Source organism: Scomber japonicus, chromosome 19 (genome assembly GCF_027409825.1).
Source record: "Scomber japonicus isolate fScoJap1 chromosome 19, fScoJap1.pri, whole genome shotgun sequence".
Lineage (NCBI taxonomy): Eukaryota > Metazoa > Chordata > Actinopteri > Scombriformes > Scombridae > Scomber > Scomber japonicus.
Genome location: NC_070596.1, coordinates 17,718,169 through 17,746,044, shown reverse-complemented (window position 1 = coordinate 17,746,044; position 27,876 = coordinate 17,718,169). Strand labels below are relative to the sequence as shown.

Sequence of the window (27,876 nt, the reverse complement as noted above, 5' to 3'; positions counted from 1 at the left end):
CACAGTGTCCAGGCTTTATGAATAACGTCTCTGCATTAGTAATAATAACAAAAGCACAACTCAAACTGGAGCTCACCTCAGCCCTCCGCCAATCAGCGCGCAGCTCGTGCACACCGCGTCCAATGGCAGGTCCCAGGACGCTCGCTGGCAGCCGTTTGAAGGCGGTCCTCTGCATAAAAAGGAAAGTTTGGATCAGAGAGCAGCGGAGTCTCAGAGAGGAGCCACACGAGCGAAACTCAGACATTTAAACTAAAAATCTCTTTCAGGTGAAGTGTTTTTGCTGTTTAATGAGCGATAATTCGGTTTATGACTCTGTGCATGCTCAGGTGTGCGTTTTTATAAAGTTAGCCGACTTGTGTTGGTGTGTTTTTGATTGATTAGTCAGTGGGAATAATCAATAACCTCCATGGCTCTGATAGCGACCGACCAGGGCTGCAAAGTGAACGGGACGTCGGTGATTTACGGCAGAGTTGGGCCAAGAAAAGAGGTTCCTCAAGGCAAGGCGGACGGCTTTAAAACGACCAAAATGCAGCCCAAAGACACGGAGTATTCAACAGATGGCCTGCCCAAAGCCTTCCTGCACAGCCTCAGGACCCTGTTTGACATTTTGGATGACGGGGGTCGCGGTTATGTCCACATCTCAGAGATCGAGAGTCGCTGGCAGGGCGCAGACACCCGGGAGCTTCCCGGTGGGGTGCTGACCTGCCTCAGGAGGGTCACCCCGCCGCACGGCTGCCTCACCTTTGAGCGGTTCGTCGCGGGGCTGCGGTACTCCATGCTCAACCCGGACCACAGCGCCCACTTTAAGGCCCAGGCTGCCGTACACCCACAGCAGGCTCCAAAGCAGCCCCAGAAACCCGCGCCGCTGTCCTCGTGTAGCGTCGGGACCCGAGTTGAGAACAAGGTGCGTCCTCTGGGGCCGAGCAACGTGACAAACACCCAGCAGCAGCAGCAGCAGCAGCACCGGGCGTCCTCACTGCAGGCCCGGGCCAGGGCCGAGGAGGGGGGCGGGTACCCCCCCGCGTGTGGTCCGGCGAGGTACAGCGCGGGCTTCGAGAGGTCCGGGCGGAGTTTGGAGAGAATTCCCGTCGCTCCGGAGGGGGTGTGTTACCGAGCAGACCCGGGCCATGTCACCAAACCAACCCAGCCACAGCAGAGCAGGGTCAGGTCAATTGAGTCGCTTGCTCTGGAGTCACCGCAGCTCCAAGGATCAAGTAAGTGAGAGCATGAGAGGCAAAGGTAAAAAAAAAAAAAAGATGGCTGTGACGGGCTGTGAGGGGGTGGGGGGCAGTTCAATGAGAGGGAGAGCTGAAATCAATAATGACACCCTCATTAATCAATTAAAACCCTGTCCTCTAAAGTCCTGATTCTGCATAAGGCTAACACACACATCATCACAGATCCAATCACATCTGATGCTGCTGTACCTGCACCTCAGTACGTCCAGCCCTTTTATAGATTCATTTCAGTTAGTACTGCAGTAATAACCGGTTGGTTATTTATAATTGTTTAGCCTATTGAATGTTAATGAAATGGTGAAAAGTGCCCATTAAACTTTTCTAAAGCCCACGGTGAGATCCTCAGATTGCTTGTTTTGTCAGATCAACAATTTAAAAAGTCAAATATATTCAATTTACAATGATACCAAACAGAAAACCAGCACACTTGAATAACTAAACCAGTTATTGTTTCAACATTGTAAAACCTGACTTAAAACAGTTAATCAATTAGAAATATTGCTTTCAAATACATTTCGAATTGACTAATTGATTAAACTTTTAGTGTTGTTTTACCACAGCTGCCTATTAAAGGTTAATGTGGTATGCCGCTTACAACCCACTGTAAGGTATTTCTAGTTCATTTCTTGTTTGTGCTTCAGTATCAGTTTGCTGCTGATTTGAAACAACGATCTTATCTGGACATTAAAAAGTATGAGGATGTGGGTCAGAAGTAAAGCTACTGTATCCCTGAAAACCTACTACCTACAACATAATGCACTGACTATTATTCCCATGAGCAAGCCACTGATTGCATGCATAGCTGAGCTGATATGTCCACTGCAACACTGCAAGCTCGGATCTCACATTATAATTTAATTGGGAGCACTGAACCATGTTTTTCACACAAGCCCACAATGTCTGCAGAGTGCTTGTGTGTCAGTATCTGTCATTCAGCAGGAGTCTTCCAGAGGTAAAAAACTGTGACTTTAAAGGGAGCTGTTCCCTGAATCTCAATTGGAGTCAGCAACGTGCTGGGGTTTGGGGTTTGACAACACGCTCCTCTCAGGTATCAGTATTACGTCACTGCTTAAACAGGCCTGTTTTAAAGGTCTGTGCTCCAATGATGGGTGCCTAGTTGAGTAATTGCCGTTGTTAATCCCAGGTCAGGTCAGAGATTATGTTAGAAATTCCTGCAGAGATTTATCCACGTTGAGGGTTTTGCCTTGTAGATCTGCCATGGCCCGAGACCGGAGAACGTGTGACGGTCAGTTTTATGCGTGGTCATTTGTTCAGTTTTTCCTCTGGTGTGCTGGATCTAGGCTCGGAGAGCTGCTGCCAAGTAATTCCCAGTTTGCTAGCTCATTATTTCGTTCATACATACAAGCTCTCATAGCGACTCACTCTTGTTATTTCTTCACATCACAATCATACTAGACGTCTTTTACATGCACGCTCTCCCTCTCCCTGTCTCTCTCTCTCTCTCTCTCATACACACACACACACACACACACATATCTAGAGTCTGCTCGAGTTTGCCTGATACAGCCAGGCCTGCCTGAAGCCATAAGAGTAACACTCCCTTGCTCCTTCCCTTTAGAGCCCTCGAGGCTTTCACTGTTCACACCACTTGCACTCAGGACAGTGTTGGTTCCCAGATAGATAGATACAGTAGATAGTAGATAGTCAGACACACTGTCACTTATTTTTGTAGAATTTTTGTCACTGGCTGTTTTTTGTTCTATGTGTGATATTTTTTTAAACATATCAACTTGCTCCCAATTTTATGGCAACAATTTGGGGCAGACCCTCTCCTGTTTGAACATGAGAAAGCACCCATATACAAAGAAAGGTCCTACTTAGAGCTTCAAACCCTTGTCAATGCATTTGAGATGAACTGGAACCAAATCCAGACTACAAACCAGGATTTATCATCCAGCATCATGCAGCAACTCTCTTGGGAACTGAATGGGAGCAAATCTCCGCAGCCAGTGTCCAAAAACAAATTCTGTATCCAAAAATCACATATGGGTGTAAGATTTATGTCCATGTTTTGTCCAGGCGTCCACATACTTGTGTCCACTTAGTAGACAGACAGGCAGACAGAGCAGCAGTGTCTGTGCTGTAATCTCTCACATGGAGCCAAACCCTGCTGGATTAGTCCTGATTACAGCAGGCGCGCCAGAACACACTGAGCGACGGCAGTGGTGAAATTCTGGCCAGCAGCACCCTGGACAGACATCACCACACTCACCACACTCTGACTTTCACTTTCTCCTGGTTTTTTGGGATAGGCGCACAGTGGCGGTGATGCATGCAGTTATATCTAGAAATCTGATAATGATAACATACTTCAGCAGCTACCAGAGAAATACTGAGGAATACAAACAAAGAAAAAGCAGTCACTGAGCTTTGCCAAGTTTTCACAATCAGTTTAAAGGGCCGGGATGCTAGTTTCACTTCATCAGAGTTACATGTTTATGGAAATATGGCAGAAAACATGCTAAAAGGTGCAAGAAAGAGATTCAAACCCAGAGCCTTCTTGACCGAGGCCAAACAGACACGCATGTGATGAAAAGAGGAGTTGTAGGAGAAAGCAGAGAAACCTTTTTTATCGGTCATCAATGGTGCAACAGAAAACTGTCTCACAGCTGTTTACATTTGACTCACACTCTCTCTTAAGATTAGTAAGATTGTATTATAATCATGTTGTGGGAAACGGTGGTAAAGATGATATTTTCTCCACCAAATGTATCTTTTGTGATCAATTTTATTAATTTTTGACAGATAGATTAGCAATAAGCAGAGTTTACATAAACCTATATTGTGAATGTCTGATAATAGTACCAATAATGACAGAAACAGTGACAACAGTAAAAAAAAAGAAAAAGAAAAAGAAGAAGCAATAATAATCATCAGGAATGATAAAACATATCCAGAAACATAAAATAAAAAAATAAAATTTAAGAAAGGAAAAAGATTTCTTATCTGCTGTTCATGCATCTCTCTTGCTAGAATTGAAAACAGTGTTTAAGGTTTCAGGGTTTTTGAAAGCATCAATTCTGGGAGGGTATCCAGTACTTCTGAGGTTTTATCTTTACAGAGCCCAAAGTTCAGATACTTCACATATTTTCTTCTGCATCACTGAACTCATCCCCAGTGCAGTAATTAAACAAAGGACCACGACTGTTTGCACAATAAACAAGTTTCCTACCCGTTACCGTACCAACACAGAAACTTCAGCATATAGTAGAAAACAGCGTGTTGTATTAATGTATTTTATGCTACAGTCATTACAGTGTTAGTCTGTGTTTAGCTCAGTGTGGACCCAGTAATGGATGTAATCCAGCAGAGCACAGCTCCCTCCTGTGGTCTACACTGGCAGAACCAAATCAAAATGTTTAGTAGTTTTCTTGGTTTTCTTTCTCAGTGTTTGTCTTCAGATGTGTAGATTAAAATGGATTTTTATATTTCTGAGTTCAGGAGCTCATTTAGAGGCACCTAACTGTTTAAGGTAAGGTGTAAACATCAGAAAGTATCTAACACAATGTGTTATGTTCACTTGTTCACTGATAAATGTGTTTCTTCATAATGATTTCTGTATGCCGTTAAAACAGTTATGTTCAGATGGCAAGAAATAAAGCTGCAGTTCATACAGAGTGCATTCCTCACTGCATTGTTGAAATGAAGGACATCTGTCTGCTTTGTGTCTAGGTGTTGTGAAATCAGGTTTACCAAGATCTCAGAGCGAATCAGCGACAGGATTTACTGGCGGCTCCAGGCGACACGGGCGGAGTCGGGACGAGCAGAGGCGACACACCATATCTAACGGAGTGGATTATGGAATGGTTGGTACACACTGATGTTAACGTATACAGTTTTCTATTCATAACCTATCACCTGACAAACTGGTTTCTTTATGGACACTAATGATGGGTGGGTCCTTCTGTGGAAACCCATCCAGTTCATCTCAAGTCACCTGCAACGCAAAGCTGCTTTTTGCTACTAGACAGTTAACTACACACAGCATTTCAAATCCACTTCTTCTGAAATATCACTTCATTGTCTGCTGGGACCACCCAGTAAGAAATGAAGCTCAAATAAACGCGTGGCTGATATTAATATTAAATATGTCACAGTAGCTTTTGCTACAAACTTAAGAACATTTTAGAAATCAGTGAGCTCTGTTACTGTCTGTGGGGATAAATCATTTATTGTCACTAGTTTACAATTACAAGCTCACTCTTCAGTCAAATAAGGCAGATGATCGTTGAATCTGAGGCCGACAGTGTGAACAGTCAAGTTGTCAGACTTTTCTGGAGTTGTTTTATTTCTTGTTAAAATACAAGTAGAATGGAAATGATTAATTTAAGGTTTCATTTTAAGATTAATCTGCCAATTACTTTCTTTATTGATCATTTGGTATTTAAAATGTCAGAACATGTTGAAAAATGACAGTTCAAATGTCCCAGTTTTGCCCGAGCTGAACGTTTCAAGTGTCCTGTTTAAGTTTACAGCGACTAATGACACAGTAAATCATTGTGACTGTGTAAGATGCTAAAAGGACTATTTGATTGTTAAAATGATTACTGATTCAATTTCTATAGATGAACTACTTGTTGTAACTCTAGATGAATTAATTAGTCGACTGAGAGCAAAAAAAATTAATCGGCAACAGTTTTGATAATCAATCATAGTATTTTAAGCAGTAATGCCAAAACGTTTCTGCTCCCTACTTCTCAAATGTGATGATTAGTTGTTTTCCTTCTTGTTTTTCTGTCTGGTGATAGTTATTTGGATGTCTTTGGATAAGTCGCTTTTGGCTCCGATAACGTGTTACTCTTTAAGTATGAAAATACTGTAACTTTGCACCAGTTGTTAAAACTGACAAAATGTGACAACAATCTGACATAAGTGGGTAAAGATGTTGGAGTGGAGATTCCCCCTGTGGGTGCAGAGTCGTACACTTTAGATTTTTCTTTGGTATCTTGCGTCATTTTAGTTGTGTTGAGTTGGATGAAGAAACAGAGGATCAGTGCTAAAGACTTTCAGAAAGAAAGAGGTGTGTTTGGACTTCAATGGTCTTCAGTCTGTTTGTATCAGAATTCAGATGTTGAGACTTTAATAAAAATAAATCTTTACATATTTATGTAGAAAAGTAAACAGTGGAACTAGAAGTACAGTATAAAAAAGTTTTCTAGTTCAAGCTCCATTTCACTTTCTATTGGCCACCACATTCCCCTCCCATCCCTCTGCCCCCTACCTCCCCCCCCTCACTCTGCCCCTCCCACCCTCCAGTCCTGAGCTCATGCCTGCTTTCACTCTCCGTCTCTCCCTCTGCCTCACCATTTCTCTTTCTCTCCAGCTTGCCTCCTCTCCCTCTTTCTCTCCCTGTTTGTGTCGCCGTCTCTTGTCTTTCTTTCCCCTCGGCCTCTGTGTCTGGAGAGGCTGACTGACCGACTCCCCTCCTTCTCCCTCCCTCCCTCCCTACCCCTCTCCTCCACCCCCCTCCCTCTGTCCCTCCCACCCAGGCCGACTTGGCCCGCTACTGCCCTGATGGTAGTGAGCCGGGTCGGGCCCAGGGGCCTGGTAGAAGTAGAGGACTCGCTCGGCCGGCCCGGCCAAACCTGGACAGCAGTGTGGGCCGCTTACACCACTGTCTTCATCCCCCTCAGCAGTAGCCTCTACAGCAGCAAGGCCCTGCAGTTTTTCCTCTGGGTGAGTAGGACGAGAGGGAGAGGAAGACGGAGGAAGACAGGGAGAGAAGTTTGTAGGAGACTCAGGAGATGAAAGTTTGTCTGGGAGATGGTTTTGTCAGGAGTTCATTTCAGGATTGGAAGATTAGGGTGATATTTGATTGTGACAGTGAAGAAAAATGGGGGAGATAAACAGTTGTGATGAAGCTTTTGGCCTTGTTTTTTTTTGGTTTGAAACCTGCCATGGAACTGTAGAGCTTCTGGGTTTATACAGTTGCTGAAATAAGCAGGTGATTAATCAATTAGTTCATTAACAGAACTTAATTGACAACTTAAAGAAGAAATGCTGACCATTTACTAGTTTGAGTTTTCTGATTATGTGGGTGTGCTGCTTTTTGTCTGTTTCTATTAAAGTAAATTAAATGTCTTGAGTAATCGATTAGTCCTATGGGCTTCAATGTGAAGTCCTCGGATGTCTCCTTTTGTCTCAACGAACACCAATCCCCCAAAGATTTTCAGTTTATTATCATAAAAGATTAAAGAAATCAGAAAATATTCACATTTGAGAAGCTGGTATCAAATAACTTTTTATTAAAAAATAACTCAATTAATTCATCATAAAAAGGGTTGCTGATACATTTTCTGTCAATCAGCTAATCAATCAATCGACATATTTGTGCAGCTCTAAATGTTAATAGTCCTTAGCTGTTACTGTTAACTGTTTTTGAAACTTTAAGCTTTGTTTGTTGCCTCTGACCTGCCGTTGTATTGTTGCTCTTCAAGGTTGGAAACGCGCTGCTCTGTGATGCTTTTGTAGATGAAGTTTAAAAGGCTGTCATGTTGTTCTTTGTGTTTTTAACTGAACAGCTTGTGCACCGGGTGTCATGTTATTGTAGCCTATGTGCGTTGTGTGTATTCACGGCTGCTCATTCAGTCAGCAGGGACATGTACACAGAGCTCGCCCACCAACATACAAGCACAGACTTTTCCATAACCTTTAAGCCATTTGCTGTTCTGCTTTCTCTCTCTCTCCCTCTGTGTGTGTGTGTGTGTGTGTGTGTGTGTGTGTGTGTGTGTGTGTCTCCTCTTCTCTGCTCCCTTTCATTTTCAAGCTGGTGGGTTTTCCTGCCTGTGGCCCACCACACATTCATGCAGCCTGACACTGGGTCATGCTTCATTCTAGGCACGGACCATACCCCCCCTTCTCCTCCTTTTCCCCTAAACTCCCCCCTCCTCCTCTTGTGTGCACTCTCTCCTCTGGCTTTCTGGGGGGAAAAAGCACAAATATGTTAAACAGGGTTTGACTTTGTTCTCTTTAACACCTCTTCTCCTCTGTGTTGCAACATGCCCCCCCCATGTGTGTTTGTGCTGCTATTTTACATCGATGAGCGATGATCGAAGGAATGTAATGAGCATCACGGGGGACAGGATGAGAGGAATGGGTGGATAGAAAGATGACACACCAGGTGGCTGAATGCCAGCCATGAGGCCTGGACTGTGGCACTATGCCGCATGGACAGCCTGGTCAGCACAACTCATTGCAGCCTTGCCGGCTCGCACAAACACACATACACACACACACACACACACACATTTTCTCTCACACATCTCTCCCTCTGTCTCTTTCACAAACATACACACTGGGGTGGTCATAGTTGAAGTGGGTCTGCTGTTTACCCCATTCTTAGGTTGCTGTGCAGTTGCCATGACGCTGGGCTGATTGCTCCTCTAAACGTTGTTCAGGACGGAGAGACAGAGAGTCCGGCACAATTGGTATGGCGCCATTGTCTCGGCCAGCACAAAAGAGTTTGTTGCAGATGCCCTCGTGAAAAGATGGGAGTTTGTCTACCACGTAGACGGCTGGCAGCTCACTATCAATGATTAGATTTAATCTTGGCATTGGTCTAAAAGCTGCTGGCATGGGAAATATGAAAAAGTTGAATGTTTTCTGTGGAATCCCTACGGAAATGAACTTTTGTGTTCCGAACCAGTTTTTGTCTTTCACTCTTTTCCTGTGCTCCCTTTTTTTCTTTTAACTGCTAAAACATGTCCTCCTTTCCAACTCTCTCACAGTTGAAGCAAATGAAAGAGCTGGAGCAGGAGAAGGACTCCCTGCTCACGGGCCTGGAGGTGGTGGAGCGGGCCCGGGACTGGTACCAGGGTCAAATCCACAATGTCACAGAGAGACAGCGGCAAGTCGGCCAGAACTCCCACTGCACGGTCAGTACACTCACTGGTCTGTAAAACCCAGTTAAAAAGCTGAGAGGAAAAATATAAGAAAGCATTCAGAACATTAGTTTTAATCTAGACCTTAAAGACCCCCTCTTAACGTATTTTATGATGGATATAAAATACTCTACTTTTAATCATAATGTATGTCTGATACGGCCCCCCCCCCAAAAAAAAGGCTTAATTATCTTAAAATCCTTAAAATAGCATCTACTCCTTCTACCTCATTAAAAAATTTGGGATAGACCGATCTGATTTTTTTCAATCCTGACTGGCTTAATTATTACTGATGTTTAATTAATAAGATGACTCATCGTGTGTGGAAGAGACTGGGCTCATTCTTTTATGTGTACGGCTAAATCTGGCGTCACTTAAACATAACATGGACCCCAGGAAGAGTAGCTGTTGCCTGGGTAACAGCTAATGGGGATCCAAATAAACTAAACTAAACATGCTTTCATAACTTTGTAAAACAAAATGTAAGTAAATTCAAATAAATATAAATGTACCAAATTTTTAGTTTTTGTTGAGAGCATGATTGGTTAAGGTGGTTGAATTGGTAGAACTGAAGCTTGTGGGTGGGTCTCTACTTTGATAGAAATGATAATCAGTTTATAAACTAGTATGTGTGACATGAATGACAAGAGAAAGCAGAAGAATGTATCACTTCTCTTTATTAAATTAAACATTCAGTCGTTTTTACCATTATGACCATTTTATTTGTGGAAATGTTTTAATTTAGGTGCAAATGAGATAACTAGTAACATTTTCCACTCCTGCCTGTTTAATGGTTAAAATAATTGTACCAGCTATTTGAGTCAGTAGCGGAAAAATATCTGAAATCTGGTATCAGTAGTGCATCTCTAATATTAATCTCAAAAGTTTAACTGCATGATACAAGATGTCTCCTCCTTAACTGTAAAGTCTAATTTCAGTGTTAGGCTTCCAGTTTCCACATCTTATTTGTGAAAGTTGCGTACTGGACCACAGTATATTGTTTGGGCTTCCTGTTCCATGCTGGGAACTGTGGGGGGATAGCTAAGTAGAGAGCTGGAAATAGGTTAAAGAGATACTAGGTACTCAACACATTAGAGTACCAGCCAATGATATTGTTTACATTTACTATTTCATGTTCACTGCTTACTTAAATTTCTCTTGTTTTCAGGATTTTCTCACAGAGGCCAATCAGAGTCGCATGAATGTTCTTATTCCCAAACTGCAAGAAGTCAACCGCTGCCTTAATGACCTTATTTCCTGCACTGGGATGGTAAGTGTTAACTGCCCATACAGTCTATTTTTTGTGATTCCAGTAAGATTGAAGATAAGTCGAGTATTCCTGAATGTCTCACGATATGTAAAACCATTGTAACTGCTGCGTAATAAGAAGCGTAACTAGACTTACACAGTGTTGTTGTGTGTGAGGAAATTGTGATGTGAGAAAGTATTGATGAATGGATCGCCCTCTGCTGGAAAGTAACAGGAATGCGACCTGATTGTATTGAGGCGTACTCCACCCGAAGCTCTTACTCATCATTAGAGACATTTTAGCACAGAAATCCAACACAGTGGCTCAAAAACAACCACAAATAAACACCCATATGCTGTAAGAAGTACGTATGATAATAATTGTCATTTTTATTTGTGAAACCAAAACGACAGTTTAAAAATCCTGGCATCGCTGAGTCCCAAATAAAATATGTCTGATATGTTGTGGAGGGCACAAGTGTAACATTTTTGTTGCTTGTTAGGTTGAAGGTTTCTTAAAATAGCAGTCAGGGACATTACTTGTTCAGACCTTTTAATCCACTCACTCACACACCACTGTGTTGACTGATTCTGATCTGGCATCATGACATGAGACCGCAGGTTTCTCCGCGGGGGGCTAACTCTGTTGTCACACTATGTGCCAATCAAACTGTTTAGCTGTATTAGGAGAAAGTTTATGACCTGGCTACCATAGTGAAAACAGCCAAGCATCACCCACCACCAGCTGGAGTGTTTAATGATGAGTGTATTGAATCCCCCACGGAAATTGGTCAGAGTGGAGGCAATGTCAGCCTGAAGATGGAAACAGAGGTTAACAAGTTGATAATTTGGTCTAATATTAGCAAAGAAATGACTGGCTGGAGCTGAAATAGAGAAATGAGGTGAGCAGGCTGTAAATTATGTCACTACATGATAAAACAACCTCCATAAAACAATATTGATAATATGTTATAGTATATTTACGGTGGAGTTTTCCGTTAACACTTCCCTCTTTGTTTCCCAGCAGTCATTTCCTTCAGGCTGTGCTCAGACAGCAGCGCTCTCCTCCAGCTCCCAGCCGCCGGCTCCAGCTCCTCCACAAGCCATCCAGAGACTGAAGGACCAGAACCGACTTCTCACACAGGTTTAACACCGTCTATATATCACCACCAAGCCCCTAACAGCCAGTCACTGTAGCCTTTTGGAGTTTGAATGTCACTCACTTAAATATTCTTTCCTTCTTTTCATCAAGGAGGTGACAGAGAGGAGCGAGCGGATCGCCCAGCTGGAGCAGGAGAAGTCAGCTTTGATAAAACAGCTTTTTGAGGCTCGTGCCCGCAGCGTGCAAGACACCAGCGCCATGGACTCCACCTTCATCTGAACCCCCCCCCCCCAATCTAACGCCATTATGTCACAGTGTCATGGCTAGGAGATCATCATGATGTAATGTTGACATATCTGACTGAAACGGTCCTAGCTGAGCCTCGTTTACCCGACTGACCGCTCCTGGCAGTGACGCACCTTTGGCCAACATCCTCAACCGTAAACATGTGACCACTCCAACCCTAAACCCCCCCCCCCACACACACACACACACACACACACACCCACCCTCGAACCAAATCACGCACTACCTAAATGTAAACACTCAATAGCGAGAGCAATACTTGACCCGAATGACTTGACTGCTGCCTTCACATTTCCTACCTAAACACTCCTAATGAGCTGAAAAGCCTGGAGCAGTATCAAGAAACCACCAGGGTCTCTTGAAGGATTACAGCAGCTGCAAGTTCTCCACTCCGACTCCCCCGAAGACTGTTTACGTTTGCTGCTCGGCTTCACCAAGAAAAACATGAACTTTTACTTTGACTGAGGATCCACTGAAGCTGAAGTATAGTGGTCTAAAAAGCTATCGGACAACAGGGGACGATGGTTTTTGTTGGAATAAAATGCCATATTCTTACAGTTAAATTATCAGCTGCATCTGCTTGCTGTGACCTATCCAATTACATTTTTGTTTACATTTTTTTAAAAGTTTGGTACCTTGATCTAAATCATATATATTGACTTTGCCCTTTTTTCTCCATATTTCTTATCTAATAATGTAAATTAGTGATCTCACATTGGCTTTCGAACACTGAGAGACAAGTGTTACTGAGAACATTGCCTGTAAAAGAAGAACAGTTTTTATATTATAGTAGCATGTTTAACGTCATCATGAATTTTGAGATGTTTTTTTCTTTTAAGGATGGATTAAAAAAAAAAAAGAGATGGGTGATCAGCCTACAAGCTGACGAGATGTAGAGGCAGAGACGGACGAGAGAGGTTTGAAAGTTTGCACGTAGAAGAGAGCTGAGGAGGATAAATCGTGGTAGATGGCGAATGTGTCAAAGCTGCGGGCCGAGCTCCTTTTGGTTGAGATCTTCTGACGTGAAGTCAGAAACAAAACTATAATCACTTCGGCTATTCAGTGCTACATCCCCTGTATGTGTTTGCAGCGGATTCTCTGCATGGGTCATATTTTTAACTCATGATATTTATCTTTTGAGGAGATTTCTGTTCGAAAAATGGAGATTAAATGTTAGCACAGATGTCAAAGCCCTCGTTGTCTTCAACAGACGGCTTTAGGCTAAAACTGTTAAAACATTTAGCCATTCACAAGTTTACAAGAGAAATCTTTAGTTAGTGGGTGGCAGTAGGAGTAAAAAAAAAAGTTGTTTTGTAATGGATCTGTATGGTACCGCTGGGATGTCTGCACATAACATAGTTATATACTGTCGATGTCTGTGTCCCACTTGTCTGAGTGTATATTATTTTTTTTGCTGCTCGAACTACATTACGTGTGAGTGAAACTCTTTTCTTTCTGCTTTCTATCAACAGTACTCGGATGAAATGTAAAATAATAAACACAACCAAACGGGGCTGACTGTTCCTGTGGTTCTTTGCAGTGTTTCTCTCATCTTTACAATGCTTCACTGAACCTATTTAAGTGATTTTATGTCATATGTATGTAACGTCACTCAGTGTTAACAATTAGGATATTTATATTAAACTGCAGGAATGCTTAAATTAAAAAACCTTTTTCAGGGTATTTTTATAGGGTTTTGTACATATGTTGTGTTGGTCTTTTAGCAGATTGATCAATTCTTAACATTGAAGTAGACCAAAAGCTAAACTGAACAACTATTTTGCCTTTTTCTGCTTCCACATTTTCACATGCAGTGTGTCTGATTGTGTGCAGTGCTTGCAGTTAATTATATGTCAATGTATATTTCATTGAAAGATCTGTTTAAAAAAACAAGAAGCAGTGAATTTCCAGACTGATGTAATTCATGCACCACATTTCCACTTCACCCTTAAACGTGACCCTAAAACTCTGCTTTGTTATAATGAGGAGTGTAATTTAGCTTGGCTGGCTCTTCGCACAGACACACAGACTTGATAATTGGTGCAGTGAATGGAGGGTGGATACTGCTGAAAACTCAAGAAGCAATGTAGTCCAGAATACGTAATTCTACCCTATAAATGCAATAAATCAGCTGCTTTTGTATATTATATTACTCTAACTCTACTGCATGGCTGCATGTAACCAGCTTTTCTTTGTGTTATTTGCAATTTGACATCTTTAAAAATCCCCTCCACTCAAAGAACGTTCCTTTCCTGTTGTTTGAGCATCATTGTGTAGAATTTGACATTTATCTGCTGAGGATGTAAAGTTTCTCTGTGCTCACCTTCAATTTGAGTTAAACACGTGTAAGTATGAGCATGATTTGTGACATCGCAACTAGTTTGGAGCCTAATTGTTGTCCACTATGCAACTTAAATCATACACCTATTGTATACTTACAATATTGTATACTTAATACATTGAGAATGGACATTTCAGTGAAGAAGGAGATTTTGATTGCAAAACTCACATTTTGAGCTATACATAGCAGACTTTTCATTTCATCAGCATTGCTGTAAATGTGCCAGTGTGAGCCAGCTGGCCAGTTTTCATCTGAAGTTCTTTGGCAAAACCTATAAAGTGATAAAAATATACAGAACAAAGACAACAAGAGGCTATAAAGACAAACTACAACAAAACAGGACAGATCAGCCCGACTGATCAGCAAAACATCAGTACACACTAATACAGCAGCAACAAACACCATATTGGCACGTGAGCAACAAAACACAGCCAAGCAATTCTGACTACAACAATCTTTTAAAACATGCAGACATGCAGAGCATCAATAAAAACAGTTGATAACAATGAAACACAGTAATCATTATGTTGATCTTATCGATAAAATGTTTTAAGATGCAGTTATGGGTGAGTAAAATGGTAATAAACATCTAACACACAAGCCTTGCAGCAAGTTGTAAGACACAACTGAAGGAGAACACACCGGGTTGTAGTAGATTTTCCATGCATACCTACGCCATAGCCTGGACTGATCCTTTCTGCAGGATAATAAACTGACAAGATGCCCAATAATGAACGACATAACTATTTGAACCTTTGTACTGCTGTTTGTGGCAGAAAAGAGAATTCCTAAAACTAATCTGCAAATATCACATTCATTTAATGCACCTGGTAATTTGAAATTAAAACTTCAGGAGGCTTCAATGATCTTTGAAATGGTTCTGTTTGGACAAAAGCAGCAGTGTGCCGCCGCTGCGTGTGTGTTTCGGCTCAGGTGCAGAATTTAGCAAACCTCTGAGAATCCTCCATGAGAGAGACACATCTCCTGTGGACCTGACACCAATACAAACAAGTTCAGACACAGACACACAAAGGTAAACAAGGCCAGGTCGAGTTTCAAGAGATGGTCTATCGAACTGTTCAGACAGCCTGAAACACACACACAGAGTAACACACTGTGGCACCACAAATACAATGTAACGTAGTAGAGAAGCAAACAGAAGATTAACAATAAAATAATCAGCAAGCTTATACAGCACAATAGATTGATAATGTTAAGATTATGTCATGATGTTTTGATCATTGCATGAGTCTGATAAGCAAAAGGTCAAAGGTCACAGGAGAGGTCACTCAGTAACACTCAAAAGTAACTTTCTAACTATCTGTAGATGCTTCATTCAGAAGAAGAAAATACTTTAAACTCATATTGTACCAGTGAATCGAGGCATAAATTAATCTGTGGTCGTCAGTGGAGACACATGTCCCTGTTCTGCCCGTTGGGTTCAGTACAAACCCGCTGACAGACATCACACCTTGAAACATGTCAGCCTCACGTAACACATTACACATTGTTACATTGAATTGAATCAGAAGTGATTGTCTGGAATGTTGCATCAGTTGTTTACTGCCGATTTTCCGTCAGGCACCATCGGTTTGTTGCATCATTGCCAATCGGTGTGAATGGATGATGGCTTGCCACAACATGTCCTCCACATAAACCTAAACTCTTCTTTAATAAGAATTTTCCCCAATTAACTTTAACACTTTCATGTCACTTAAGTGTTTATACATATGATTTTTTTGGGGATTATTTTATTTGTAAAAAGGTGTGATGGGTGTAAGGGGGCCATAGCAAGAGACCCGGGGAGAGATCCTCAGCTTCCACACCCTCGTCTCAATCTGTGATTGGATGATCAGATGAAGCAGGATCCCTGAAGTGTTGGGTCATCTTCCAAAAGGTGTTTTCCATTCATTTTGAGACGAGAGCTCCCAATCTGCTCACACTGGGACAGATGTACACAGGAGTCACAAGGATCAGGTGGAGAGAGGGGGACACCTGTCACTTTAGGATAAGACGTTGCAGTATTCTGTTTGAGCAGGTGAGTGTCATTTTGCATACACCCACAACTTTCCATCGAAAATTTGGAATATATTTACATAGAACATTAGCCAAATGTTTCAATGGAACCAAACTTCTGACTGATGTTGTATCTTGTGTAACTTCTTCAATTTTGTAGCCGGGTCTTTTACAGTGGAAACAGTCTGGCGTAAGCTGACATTATTTGTTCTGCGGTAGATGAGGCTCTGCTCAAACTCAGGTTGCACATTTACATGTCACCCTTAGATACAGAGATAGTGGGATGTGCTGTTTGTCGACATGAACACTTGCAGACAATTATTCAAGCCCGTCATGCAACATAGAAGCATCTCACACAGCTCTATTGGTGTGTGAAAAGGAAATATGTGCAGAAGTCTGCAGTCAGTATGACAGTAATATATAGAAGTTAAGGGCAGAGTGGATCCATTCATTAGATGATTGAACCACAATTAAAGGTAAGATGCTTTATTTACTATACAAAACTACTTGGAGAGAAATACACATTTCATATATGCATGAGTCCACTTTTTTCTTAATCAATTGTATATTTTAATGACTCATTGTAATGTGGTAAGATTATGGATTATTTCAGAGGTTCAAGTACTAAAGTATTATTATTATTATTATTATTATTATTATTATCATTATTATTATTATACATGCTATGTTACTTCCACAAACTCTGATCAAAAAGCCAATCCATTTCCATCAATGTAGGATACTGGATAAATACAATTTACTGAGCTTTGAGAATTTTAGTTTAATTTCAAATTTGTGTCTGGTTTATAATATTTTTAATGGTTTGGCTCATCCTCCACTATGTGACTATGTGTACACTTGCTCAGTAAGTTCTATTAGATCTTCAAAATATCCTCTATAAGAGATACCAAACTATTTCATTTGTCGTGCTACATTTGGGCAGTTTTTTCTGTGAAAGCCACAACTAAGTTAAAAGCCCAACCTGATGACATAAGGAGCTGAATCATTATTTTTCTAAAAGGTTGACTTGAAGACAGTTACACAGTATTTTGAACCGCAACAGTTACATGGAAGATAAAGGTGTCATTCAGTGTTTCATCTGAACTAGGGGTGGGTGACGTCGACTCGGACATACAAACAATATAACATAGGGAAATTCAGGTGGTCAAGCTGCAGAGGTGTACAAAGAAGTAATAAAAGCAAATACAAATGCAGCTATACAATATGTAGTTCCCATTTCCATCAATACAAACACCCACACACACACACACACACACACACACACACACACACACACACACACACACACACATATATCAGACTATGGTCACTTTTGGAGACATTACATAAACTTAAATGAATTTCCTGCAGACCCTAAACATAATTATAAGCACCGCTTATAACCGTAACCTCAACCAATGACCCAAAAATCTGCTTTATCCCAGATGGTAAATAAAAATTAAATGAATTGATGCAGTAACTTATGACAAACTACACACACACACACACACACACACTAATATACAGAACGATAAATACTTCATATACAGTGGACTACATGATCCCTGCGAGACAAACTCTGCATCAGCGTTAGAAACAACTACTAAAAAAATAAAATAAAAATTGCACCATGTAAGTGTTGCACAAGGATTACAATTGCACATCATATCCTTCCTTCCTTTTGCCCTAAGAGCTTAGTTGGACCCTTTTGTGTGGATGAACACTGAGGACCAGGTCTTCACACAACTGAGCAGCTGACATCTGGTCACATACAATGACTCTAATCACAATATTAAACATGCGCTGTCGCTGTGACTTATATTGGTCTGCGCATGTTAGCAAACACACAAATCAGTCGAAAGGACAAGATGTTCTCAAGGACAGGCTTCTGTACAATTGACTGTACAACTTCCATAAGAAGAAGATTTGCTGTTGTAGTTTTTGCACATTTATTTAACTGGTTATCAATTTCTGTCCCTAATTATTTATACATATTAACTCTTTCGATGGGTAAATTGTTGACATTTGTGAGAGAGACTTCTCTTCCACTACATTTAAAATCTAAGCCCACCATTTTTGTTTTTGTGATGTTAATCTGAAGGAAATTGTCAGATCACACCATTTAATGAAGTTCTTCACCTTTTCCTCAAAACCACCCAAGAATGAGTAGTCAGGCAGGCAGGCAGGCACCTTAAACAAATGTGTGGGTGGAGACTAAAGCATGACACTCGTTGGTGTACAGTCTATACAGTAAGGAGATAAAACGCAGGCTGATCAACCTAAGGGGAGAAAATAGTTGTGTTGAATCCGAGCCTCGGATTAACTTCGAGATCCATCAGTTTGCCGACTACCATTTGGTGTTGGATAGTGTGAAATGAAAATCTTATCTTCACGAGACTGTGAGGTTTTTCCAGGGGTTCATATATACTCTTGGTCATTGTTAGCAGTGTATCATCAACCCTCTGCTCTGGTTTTTTGCAAATTGATAAGGATCCAAGAAAGGCGAGACCTCAGTGAGGAGATGTTTTAATGCTATCTTCTCAAAACACTTCATAGATACTGAGTCACCCATTAATTGGAAGATCGTTGGTTTGATCCCCAGCATGTCAAAGTGTCTTTGGGCAAGATACTGAACCCCAAGTTGCTCCTGAGGGCTGAATGAAAATGAGAAACTCTTCCTGATGGGCAGATTGGCATCTTGTATGATAACTCTGTCATCAGTGTATTCATGTGTGGGTGAATGTTGACATGTAGAGTAATGTGCTCTGTGGTTGGAAGACTAGAGAGGTGCTAAATAAATGCAGCCTATTTATTATTCATCCAAAAGGTGATTTTTTCCCCCTTCTCAGACATTTAATTTAAAGGATTTTTAGAGGTCACACATGGTAAAGTAAAACTTATATAACAAGAAAGAATCAAACTTTTTTTGTGTATCTTTTTTCTTTCTTATCATTTTGTGGCGACCTAGACGTATCAGGTTAGGAAACGCTCCAGGGAAGTGCCATTTCCTCACAACTCCAGACTCTTTTATTAATTAATAACTTTTTTCCTCCTAAAAATGCATATTTCAAGTGCCATAAAAAATTAAAAGCTACTTCTTAAAATAGACTCCCTTAGAGTTGCTCTTCTTAAGTCAAACTAGTGCAAAACTCATCAACATGTAGTTTTTTTTCTATGTGAAGTAAACTAATTATTGGCCATAGTCTGTATATTAATTATACATGAAGGGTTTTCAAATACATGAGCCCAAAATCTCATTACCATTAGATAATGACAAAAACACAACCAAGTGCATCCTCTACATCACAACCATACCTGCACAGTTGTGTTGTAAGCCTTATCAATTCTCTATTGATCTTTATCACACAACTGATACTCTGAAGTATCAGAGAATCCCCTGAGAGATTTTTATACAGCATTATTACTTTTATCACTTGGTGTTTGTCTGTTGTCTCGGACTCCTGACCCTGATGTGTGTTTGTCTGGCAGGTCTGGCTGGCATCCTCTGACGACTACGCTCTCTGAGTTGGTCTTCATGGGGATTCTCTACATCAACTCCTCTCTGCTCTACGTCTCTCACAGACCCATCAACTACACAGGCGATGAGAGGACGGTGTATGAGCATTGCAAAGACATGCCTGCTGTACTCATTTGGTATCTGGGCCTGCAGTTCATTAACATGTTCCTGGGCATCCCGGCCAACATCATGGTGCTGTGGCTCATTCACAAGAACAAGGGTGACTCCTCCACCTCAGATATCTTCATCCTCCATCTGGCAATTATAGATGTCCTCTTCTGTCTCATCCCTCCCCTCGAGCTGGCCAACATCGTCTTTCTCACCACCAGCAGCACCTGGTATGTCCTGCGCTTCTTCTACGGCATGAAAGACTCCTCACCACTCCTCCTCTCCTGCATCTGCCTGGACCGCTACATGGCTGTGGTCCACCCCATCACCTTCACTGAGCTCAAGGACCGCCAGCACAGAGCGATTCTTGCCATCATAGTGTGGTTGATCACTCTGGCCTACGCCTCGGCCAAGTGTGTGGGCAACATCGTCAACTTCGAGAAAGTCTTCACAGGGATGATCCTTGCAGCGTTTGCCTTCATGGTGTTCTGCAACATAGCGATTCTCCTGGCACTCCGGCAGTCGGGGCCCGGCAGAGATGAGATGCACCCTGTGAAGAAGAGAGCCTTCAAGATGGTCCTCATCATCTTGGCCATCATTGTGTTCAACTACTTCCCACCTGTTGCACTGTTCCCCTTCCAGCACTACTTCTCTCCAAAAGTGTTTCGCTGCTACATTCACTATGTTGCCTTTGGCTTGATGGACTTCAGCAGCAGCATTCAGCCCATGCTCTATCTGTCCAAGGAAAAGCTGCCATGGAGCTGCTGCCAGACCAGTGCAACACGGATCCAAGATAAATGAATGTTTATCATTTTCTGTGTTCTGAAAGTTGTAGATTGAATGCATTTTTGTTGCGAAATATTGTTTTATTAACCTTTATTTTACCTCGAAAGACCATTGAGGAGGAATCCTCTTTTACAATGAGAAACATTAACAGCAACACAACATACAAAACAATATTAGGTTAAATTAAAAAAAGAGAAGAAAGAAATACAATAAAAATATATCAAATAAAACATGAATAAATACAGTTACAGAGTTAAGATACAGTGAATTTAAAACATTTACAATCAAATAAAGAAGGTCTGGGATAAGGCTTTTGAACAGCTGTATTAATTTTAAAGTCCTTTTGCAGATTGTTCCATGTGTAAGGCGCATTATAAGAGAAATACATTTTTCCTATTTTAGTTCTGACTATATCAGACTATTTTAGTTCTGAGTATAGAGCAGCAACCAATTCTGTGATTGAATACCAATATTGTATAATATAAGAAATACAGTAGAATAAGTTGTGCTGCTGCTTGATCAAATGTGGCTAAAAATATGTTTAATGGTTCCCAACCTGGGGTCTGGCTCCCCCTAAGGGTGACTCCAAAAATTACCGTTTGAGCAAAAGCATGTAGATAATATTATTCAATAGCATGCTGGTATGATTGAAAGACTTTTGGGAAGAAACCTGTCTTTAAAGGATCGATCAAAGTGGTGGTATGTAGCCATGCAGATAGTTTGTTTTACTTATCTGGGGTTTAGATACTAGAGCTGGAAAGATTAGACGATTAATGTGATTATTGGTTCATCATTCCAGTAATCATTCAAGATAAAAATGCCAACACGTTCCAGGTTACTGCTTATAAATGTGAAGATACTCTCCTTTTCCTTGTCTTATAAGATAGTATGGTTTTTGGTGAAGATGTCATCATGGGCTCTGTGAAATTGTGATAGACATTTTCCACAATATTTTAACATTTTTTAAGCAAAACAATCAGAAAAATTATTGACACTTGATAATGAAAGTAGTGTCAGCCCCAAAAGATGCCACAACTGTCCTCCTCGAATACAATGGAGGTGAATGGGATTTTGTGCTGTAAGAAGTAAAACACTTTAGAGGAAATTTAACACCAATGTTTATTTCCATGAATAATAAAGTAACCAGGAAACAGTTGCTGTTTTCAGTTCGTCAAAACCACAGCACATTAAACCAAATCTAACCACATGACTAGATACAGCAGAAGTGGCTTTCTTTGTTATTTTGATGATCTGACCATTCAGTAGAATATGCTACATATCCAATCAATTTGATGGGTCGAGTGGTCATAAATCACATTTCACATGCAGCATTCCTGTCTGTCACAACATCACCATTTAACTAGCAGAGCTGAAACACTTCCTGGCTCCTCAGAGAATAAAGAAGTTTGATTCTCGTCGACTTTGCTTACAGGGACAGAAAGTGTCCTCTGTGGCGAGAAACCAAACATGCATGCCCTCATGTGTGTGACGTGGTTAAGCAGGCTCTTTTCATCCTATGTGTCTCGGGTAATAAACATTGAACAATTGGCGTGCAGGTGGTTGAGTGCTTAGAGCACATGCCACATATGCAGCCGACCCCGGTTCGAATCCCAATCAGTGGTCCTTTGCTGCATGTCACACTGAATAAAAAGTGTCTATGCCAGACAAATCTTAAAAAAAAAAAAGACTGAACCATTACGTAGACTCTTATCTATAGACTGCTGTATTTGCTTTCATGGATGGAAACATTTTTAAAAAGTACCTCACAGAATGTATTTGTATGTATAAATGTAGTTAGTTAATATTTTTTTCTGCACAGTACCTCTCATTTTAAATAAAAGCACACTTGTAAAGGAAAAAATAAGACATTCAAAATATGTTGGTTAAGGGTTGTCTTTATTTTGGACACAAATTGCACAAAACTAAGTCACAATAACCTCCTAGTAGCAAACACTCAGTTTAACTGCTATGCAGGTATATCAACCAGTTGCCACAACAAACAGTAGCCGCATCATCAAAACAAGAGTTGCTTCTCCGGTGTGTCATAAGTATTTTTAGGACACATTTCCTTTTAGCACAGTGAACAACCTACAACAAATCTACGGTAGAAGCTCGACATTCTTTGAGATCAGTATGGCTTCCAAAACAATCATTGATTTGCTATTGAAAGCTGGTCAATTAGAACAGATTATGTGCGCTAACATAATTTTTAGCAAAGTTATTACATTAATACATTTGTGTCAGTTTAATGGATCTGACTGTTGACTGTATAGTTAAAGCTATATACAGCATTATATTAATAATCTGCACTGAGAATGGTGGACCATACATGTCTAACCCTCTGGCTACTACAAAGTGTGTAAATGTGTGTAAAAGCTATTTTATTCTAAAACAACATTATTGTTTTTTAACTGACCGTGTGTGAGGCAACTTTGTCCTCTTTACAGAGAGGTCAAAGGTCAGGACTAGCTGGAAAACAGAAACCTGGATCTGTCATTTAGTGTCTCCCTCAGAAACACTTCAGATGAAAATTAATTTTCTTGCAAAACATGTCACCAATGTTTTGGAAATGTACGGCAAGTGTAAAAGAACAACTTGTTCTTTTATGGTCCCATCTTTTGTCTGTAAGTCTTACACTGTGTTGTGAGAGGGAATGGAGAATATTAGAGTTTATCGATAAAATTTAAATAATTTATACAGTATTGGCAAATATGTTGACCTATTAAATCACAACAAATATAACAGTGTATTGCACTGTACCACAAACATCACATTGAGGTTTGAGCATGAAGGTTCATTTGTGACTATGGGAACAGTAGTTTCACAAATCATCTTATCTCAAGGTCCTCTTACAGTTTTTTTTTCAACCACAGAATACAATCTTTTAGGCCACATTCAGACAGACAAGAGCTGCATGAAAAATCTCCCCTCCTTCACTAATTGGAAAGGGACAACGCCACTGATTAATCCGGTTGGCTCATCAAACACATCCAAGCACACATTTCTGTTAGTTTGCTTTATAATGTATTGCTACTGTTTACTGCTACAACTTTCTAGAGTTGTCAAAAATCATTCTTCATAACATTATAAGCTAGTGTTCGAGTGTCTGATGAGCCTTTAAAAAAATCAGGGCTCTGTTACTCAAACCTAACTCCCTTGATTGTTTTTCAAATCTAACCAACCACTAAATAACAACTGGGTGTATACAGGGTGGGGTGCAAATAGGGCAAGGTGGGACTAGTTTGGTGTTTGACAAATTACCAAACTCCATCTGCTGATGTAGGCCATAAAATGTGGTTGAAGGCTCATAAAAAATCTACTAAGTGGACCTTGATTAAAGATGACTTCATTTTTTTTTTTTAAATCAAGTACAACTTTTATATCACAGATTGAAGTAGTTGTGTGCACATTCACAAAACCTCAGAGGGTTAGGTGCTGGATACAAAAATTCAATTGCAATACAAGGAGTATCTGCACACTAGAATCACAGCTCCCTTTATTAGCAACTTATTGAACTATTACAGGTCTTCTTCAGGAAACCTACCCAATAAAACTAGCCAATAAAATTAAAAGGAGCTCTAACTCTCTGTGTAGGTACTCCTCCTGTTGCAGCAGCTTTTATACTATCCACCTCTAAGGAATTTTTAGCAGTGTTGAAAAAGTGTTTCTGAACCTGAAGGTTTGACTGGGTTTGTTTCAGCCTCGCTCTGAGCCTTCTGCTCCTTGGCTGCGTGCATCTTCAGGTGCTTTTTGAGGGACGACTGGTCAGTGTAGGTCTTACCGCACAGGCTGCAGAGGAAGACCTTCTCTTTGGTGTGGACCAGCTCGTGACGCTTCAGGTGTCCTGACCTACTGAAGCTCTTGTTGCAATACGAGCAGCTGTACTCCTTCTCTCCTGTGTGAGTCCTCTGGTGCAGTTTAAGGCTGCTGGCCACCGTGAACTTCTTGCCACACTCTTTGCAGCTGTACGGTCTTTCTCCTGTGTGCATCCGCATGTGTATGGTGAGGTGGCCCGCCTGGCTAAAAGTCTTTTTACACAGCTCGCAGCTGTAGGGCCTCTCTCCAGTGTGAATCCTGTAATGTGTTTTGAGGTCACCCAAGCCATTGAAGCGCTTTCCACACTGAGCACAGCAGTATGGCTTCTCCCCAGTGTGGATCCTCTCATGTATTCGCAAGTTTCCTGCATTACTGAAAGTTTTCCCGCACTCCTGGCAGCTGTAAGGCCTTTCTCCAGTGTGCGTCCGCAAGTGGACCTTGAGCTGGTTGTGCTCGTTGAAGCGCTTTGCACAATGGGAGCAGGAGTACGGCTTCTCTCCAGTGTGGATACGTTTGTGTATTCTGAGCTGACTGGGATGGGCGTATGTTTTAGTGCAAATATTGCAGCTGTAGGGCCTTTCTCCTGTGTGGGTACGTTTGTGGGATTTGAGGAGGTCAGCCCGACTAAAACGCTTGCCACAGTAGTTGCAGCAGTGGGCCTTCTCACTGCTGTGAGTCTTGATGTGGATGTTGAGTGAATTTGCTTGACTAAATGTTTTAGGACAGGAGGGACAACGCAAAAAGTTGTCACAAATATCCAAAAATTCATCTGCAGGAACAGCGGGTGAATTATTGTCCTCGTGATTCTGTATGTCTGGCTTCACGACATGTTGGCTCGTTCCCTCAGGATCAATTTCTGATTCACTGTAATATGTCAACGCAAGGCTCTCTGATTTGTCATTGTCATCATACTGTAACACACCATTCTGCTCCTCTTCCTCTGTCTTAATATACTGTCCACACTCATCCTTCACGATGTAGCTGTCAGAAACAATGGTGACTTTAACAGTACTATCACTGTCTCTGGAGTCCTGTCCGGGGCCTGAAGATGGCGGCAGGTGCGCATATGCATCACAACTGTAAGTGACCTCTGGGCTCTCAGTTTTTATCTGCTTCATTGTCAGATTGAGAACAGGTGAAGGCTGGGAAAGGTCTATGGCACTGTTGTCATCCAGGTCTGGCTCTGTTTTTATGGATATCAAGTTTTGGGTGGACACACCTACCTCTGATGTGTTCACACATGGTTGCTCTGCTATATGATTAGTCTGCAGCACAAAGGAGGTAGAGGATATGCGCTCCCTCATCTTGTCTTTGTGCTTCCTCCTGGAGCTCTTCTTGTCACTGCTGCATATCGACATGGTGAACATGCTCTGGGAGGAGCCGAGGGGAAGATTGTTCCATTCTGAGGGTTCACAGCTTTCAGTGGCATCTTGTTTGCGTGTATCTGTGAAAAATAAAGACCAACAGAGTACAGACTGTCATTTAAGTGTAATTTACAATCATAGATACTTATACCACAGCTAAAATGTCAGGGAATGACAAAACAGATTTAACAAATTCAACTCACTCTAGTATAGGCTAATTATGATTTAAAGTGGCATTAACTGATTTTTGGCCAGTTTGGTGGCAGAAGAATAAACACAATATATCAATACGTCTCGCTGCCATCTACCACCAACACAGACACAGAGCAACGTAAGCATTCATTTAGAGGAAGGACAACACTTGACAACACCAATACAACAAAGTAAATAGTGGCCCTAAAGGTTTCTAGCCTAAATCTATGCTTAAGAGCTAGGTTTTAGGTTTACATTTAAAGGAAACAGATTATGTCTAAGACTGCTAACTCTGCATGGGTTGACATACTGCTTTCCTGCTTCTGTGTGTGTGTTATTTTAGTTGGGCTCAGACTGCGGTGATACTGCTTCATCTCAGCTATTTATGAAACACTGAAACTTACAGATCTACTGTGTATGTAAAATTGCCAGTTTTGCATTACCATGTGAACAGGACATTGTGGTACTAGAGACCTTACCTTACGACACTATAATTACTGTAGTATACAGTGATCAGGCAAATACTGCTTGATTAATACTTGCAGCACCTAGTTTTGAATGTGCTAAACCCTGCATGTCTTCTTGCTCTTCTGCTTGTTTCAGTGTCATACTGGTACCTTTAATTAAAACTCCCCTTCCACTCAAAAATATATTTTTGTCAGTGACTCCATGTTGGAGCTTCACTGTGCAGACTGATGTATGTGTATGTGCAGAGTTTGAAACTAGAAGGCTGTTTTTTACCTTCAGCTGTTGAAGTGGTAAGTTTCTCTGAGCATATTGAAGGGTCCAGTTGTACAAGTGTGCATACTAACAGTGACTTGGAATTTTTAATTAAGGAGAAGGAACAGATGTCATTTTAAGGATATTAAAATAAACTTTAAAAAAACTTAGTTTTTGTGTTTGTACATCAGACAAACATAATTATTCAGAGTAGCGTGGGGGGAAGGGATCTTTAAGTCTAGGGAAACACAAACACACACAGGCACAGTGTGTTGGTACTGCAGGGGATGTTTGAACAAAAGGTCAGTGACTCCATGAAGCTACAGTTAACAGCAAACACAGGCATGCTCCATTGTTTACCGACTGTAGGTGTTGCGGTTCAACCAGTGACCGTGTTCACTGGTGACTTTCACCCGAATGCGTCCTGGTTGTCGTGGTGACGGCAGCCGTTATTCGTCTTGTCCTTTTTTGTTCTTACGTTATGTAAATTAAATAGGGTCGCCAAGAAGAAACAATGACATTTCTTGAAATTACTTTTAATGTCGGAAAAAGTATAAATTAACAGAGCAGTAACTTGTAGCCAACGTTTGTTTTCCCACATTAAAAGGAAATTAATGCTTCTTGCTGAGCACAATTTAACTTACGTGAATGGTTAGCGTAGATATTACACACATGGGTATTTAAACCTGACCAATTTTAAGGCTTTTAGGAGAACAGGTACGTGTTCTGTTCGTGTTTGCAACGACTGAAATCACTACCAGACGCTGTTTATTGACATAAGAGCAACCACTCAGCTGAAAGTCGCTGATTAACACGGTCACTAGTTAAACCGAAACACTGACCACCATAGCGTTACCTCTAACAGCAGACTTCTTCTCTGCAAACAGCAGCCGCTTCAGGCCCTCGTTTTCAGACTCGATCCTCTGTATTTTGCCCTGGTACTCGGACAGGGTCCTGTCCACTGAGTCCAGGATGTCGCTCACTGTCGCTTTAAAGATCTCATTCAGTGAAGACTCCAGGAGCATTTTCAGATCGTTGGCCATGTTAGACCGAGCGGCTGCCGCTGTAGACACCTCAGCAGGTAGTTTGTGCACAGCTGACACTATCTGGACTTAAAAAAGAGGGTGTGTGCTGCTCTGCTGCCGTGTGCGGAACAGACAAAGCAGTGTGACAGTCGCTCGACAGTCGGTGTGTAGTTAGGCTCGTAGCTCCTTAGCGCCG

The 27,876-nt window shown here is 41.3% G+C and overlaps 3 protein-coding genes across 3 annotated transcripts; 2 read left to right on the top strand and 1 right to left on the bottom strand.

Moving 5' to 3' along the window:
• The first annotated feature begins 384 nt into the window (after positions 1 to 384).
• On the top strand, positions 385 to 11,775 carry sapcd2 (suppressor APC domain containing 2). The gene is made up of 6 exons (XM_053340296.1): positions 385 to 1,214; positions 4,932 to 5,065; positions 8,987 to 9,133; positions 10,308 to 10,409; positions 11,412 to 11,531; positions 11,640 to 11,775. Exons 1-6 carry the CDS (start codon positions 407 to 409, stop codon positions 11,766 to 11,768), a joined length of 1,440 nt encoding a protein of 479 aa, XP_053196271.1. The 5' UTR covers positions 385 to 406; the 3' UTR covers positions 11,769 to 11,775.
• Positions 11,776 to 19,640: 7,865 nt separating this feature from the next.
• Positions 19,641 to 20,623, top strand: LOC128380556 (proteinase-activated receptor 3). Its single transcript, XM_053340412.1, has one exon. The coding sequence runs from the start codon at positions 19,688 to 19,690 to the stop codon at positions 20,576 to 20,578; it is 891 nt and encodes a 296-aa protein (XP_053196387.1). The 5' UTR covers positions 19,641 to 19,687; the 3' UTR covers positions 20,579 to 20,623.
• A 1,817-nt stretch (positions 20,624 to 22,440) lies between these two features.
• Positions 22,441 to 27,798, bottom strand: LOC128380594 (zinc finger protein 329). Its single transcript, XM_053340462.1, has 2 exons — positions 27,512 to 27,798; positions 22,441 to 25,823 (listed from the first exon to the last, which is right to left on the bottom strand). Exons 1-2 carry the CDS (start codon positions 27,696 to 27,698, stop codon positions 24,208 to 24,210), a joined length of 1,803 nt encoding a protein of 600 aa, XP_053196437.1. The 5' UTR covers positions 27,699 to 27,798; the 3' UTR covers positions 22,441 to 24,207.
• Between the last annotated feature and the right edge of the window lie 78 nt (positions 27,799 to 27,876).

Bases quoted from the DNA above. Each gene is read 5' to 3' on its own strand.
- sapcd2 (XM_053340296.1), top strand. From the start codon at position 407: ATGGCTCTGATAGCGACCGACCAGGGCTGCAAAGTGAACGGGACGTCG. The intron at 5,066-8,986 runs GTTGGTACACAC...ACTCTCTCACAG, and splicing joins ACGGAGTGGATTATGGAATG to TTGAAGCAAATGAAAGAGCT. The intron at 11,532-11,639 runs GTTTAACACCGT...CTTTTCATCAAG, and splicing joins AGAACCGACTTCTCACACAG to GAGGTGACAGAGAGGAGCGA.
- LOC128380556 (XM_053340412.1), top strand. From the start codon at position 19,688: ATGGGGATTCTCTACATCAACTCCTCTCTGCTCTACGTCTCTCACAGA.
- LOC128380594 (XM_053340462.1), bottom strand. From the start codon at position 27,698: ATGGCCAACGATCTGAAAATGCTCCTGGAGTCTTCACTGAATGAGATC. The intron at 25,824-27,511 runs GTAACGCTATGG...TATTTTTCACAG, and splicing joins GAAGAAGTCTGCTGTTAGAG to ATACACGCAAACAAGATGCC.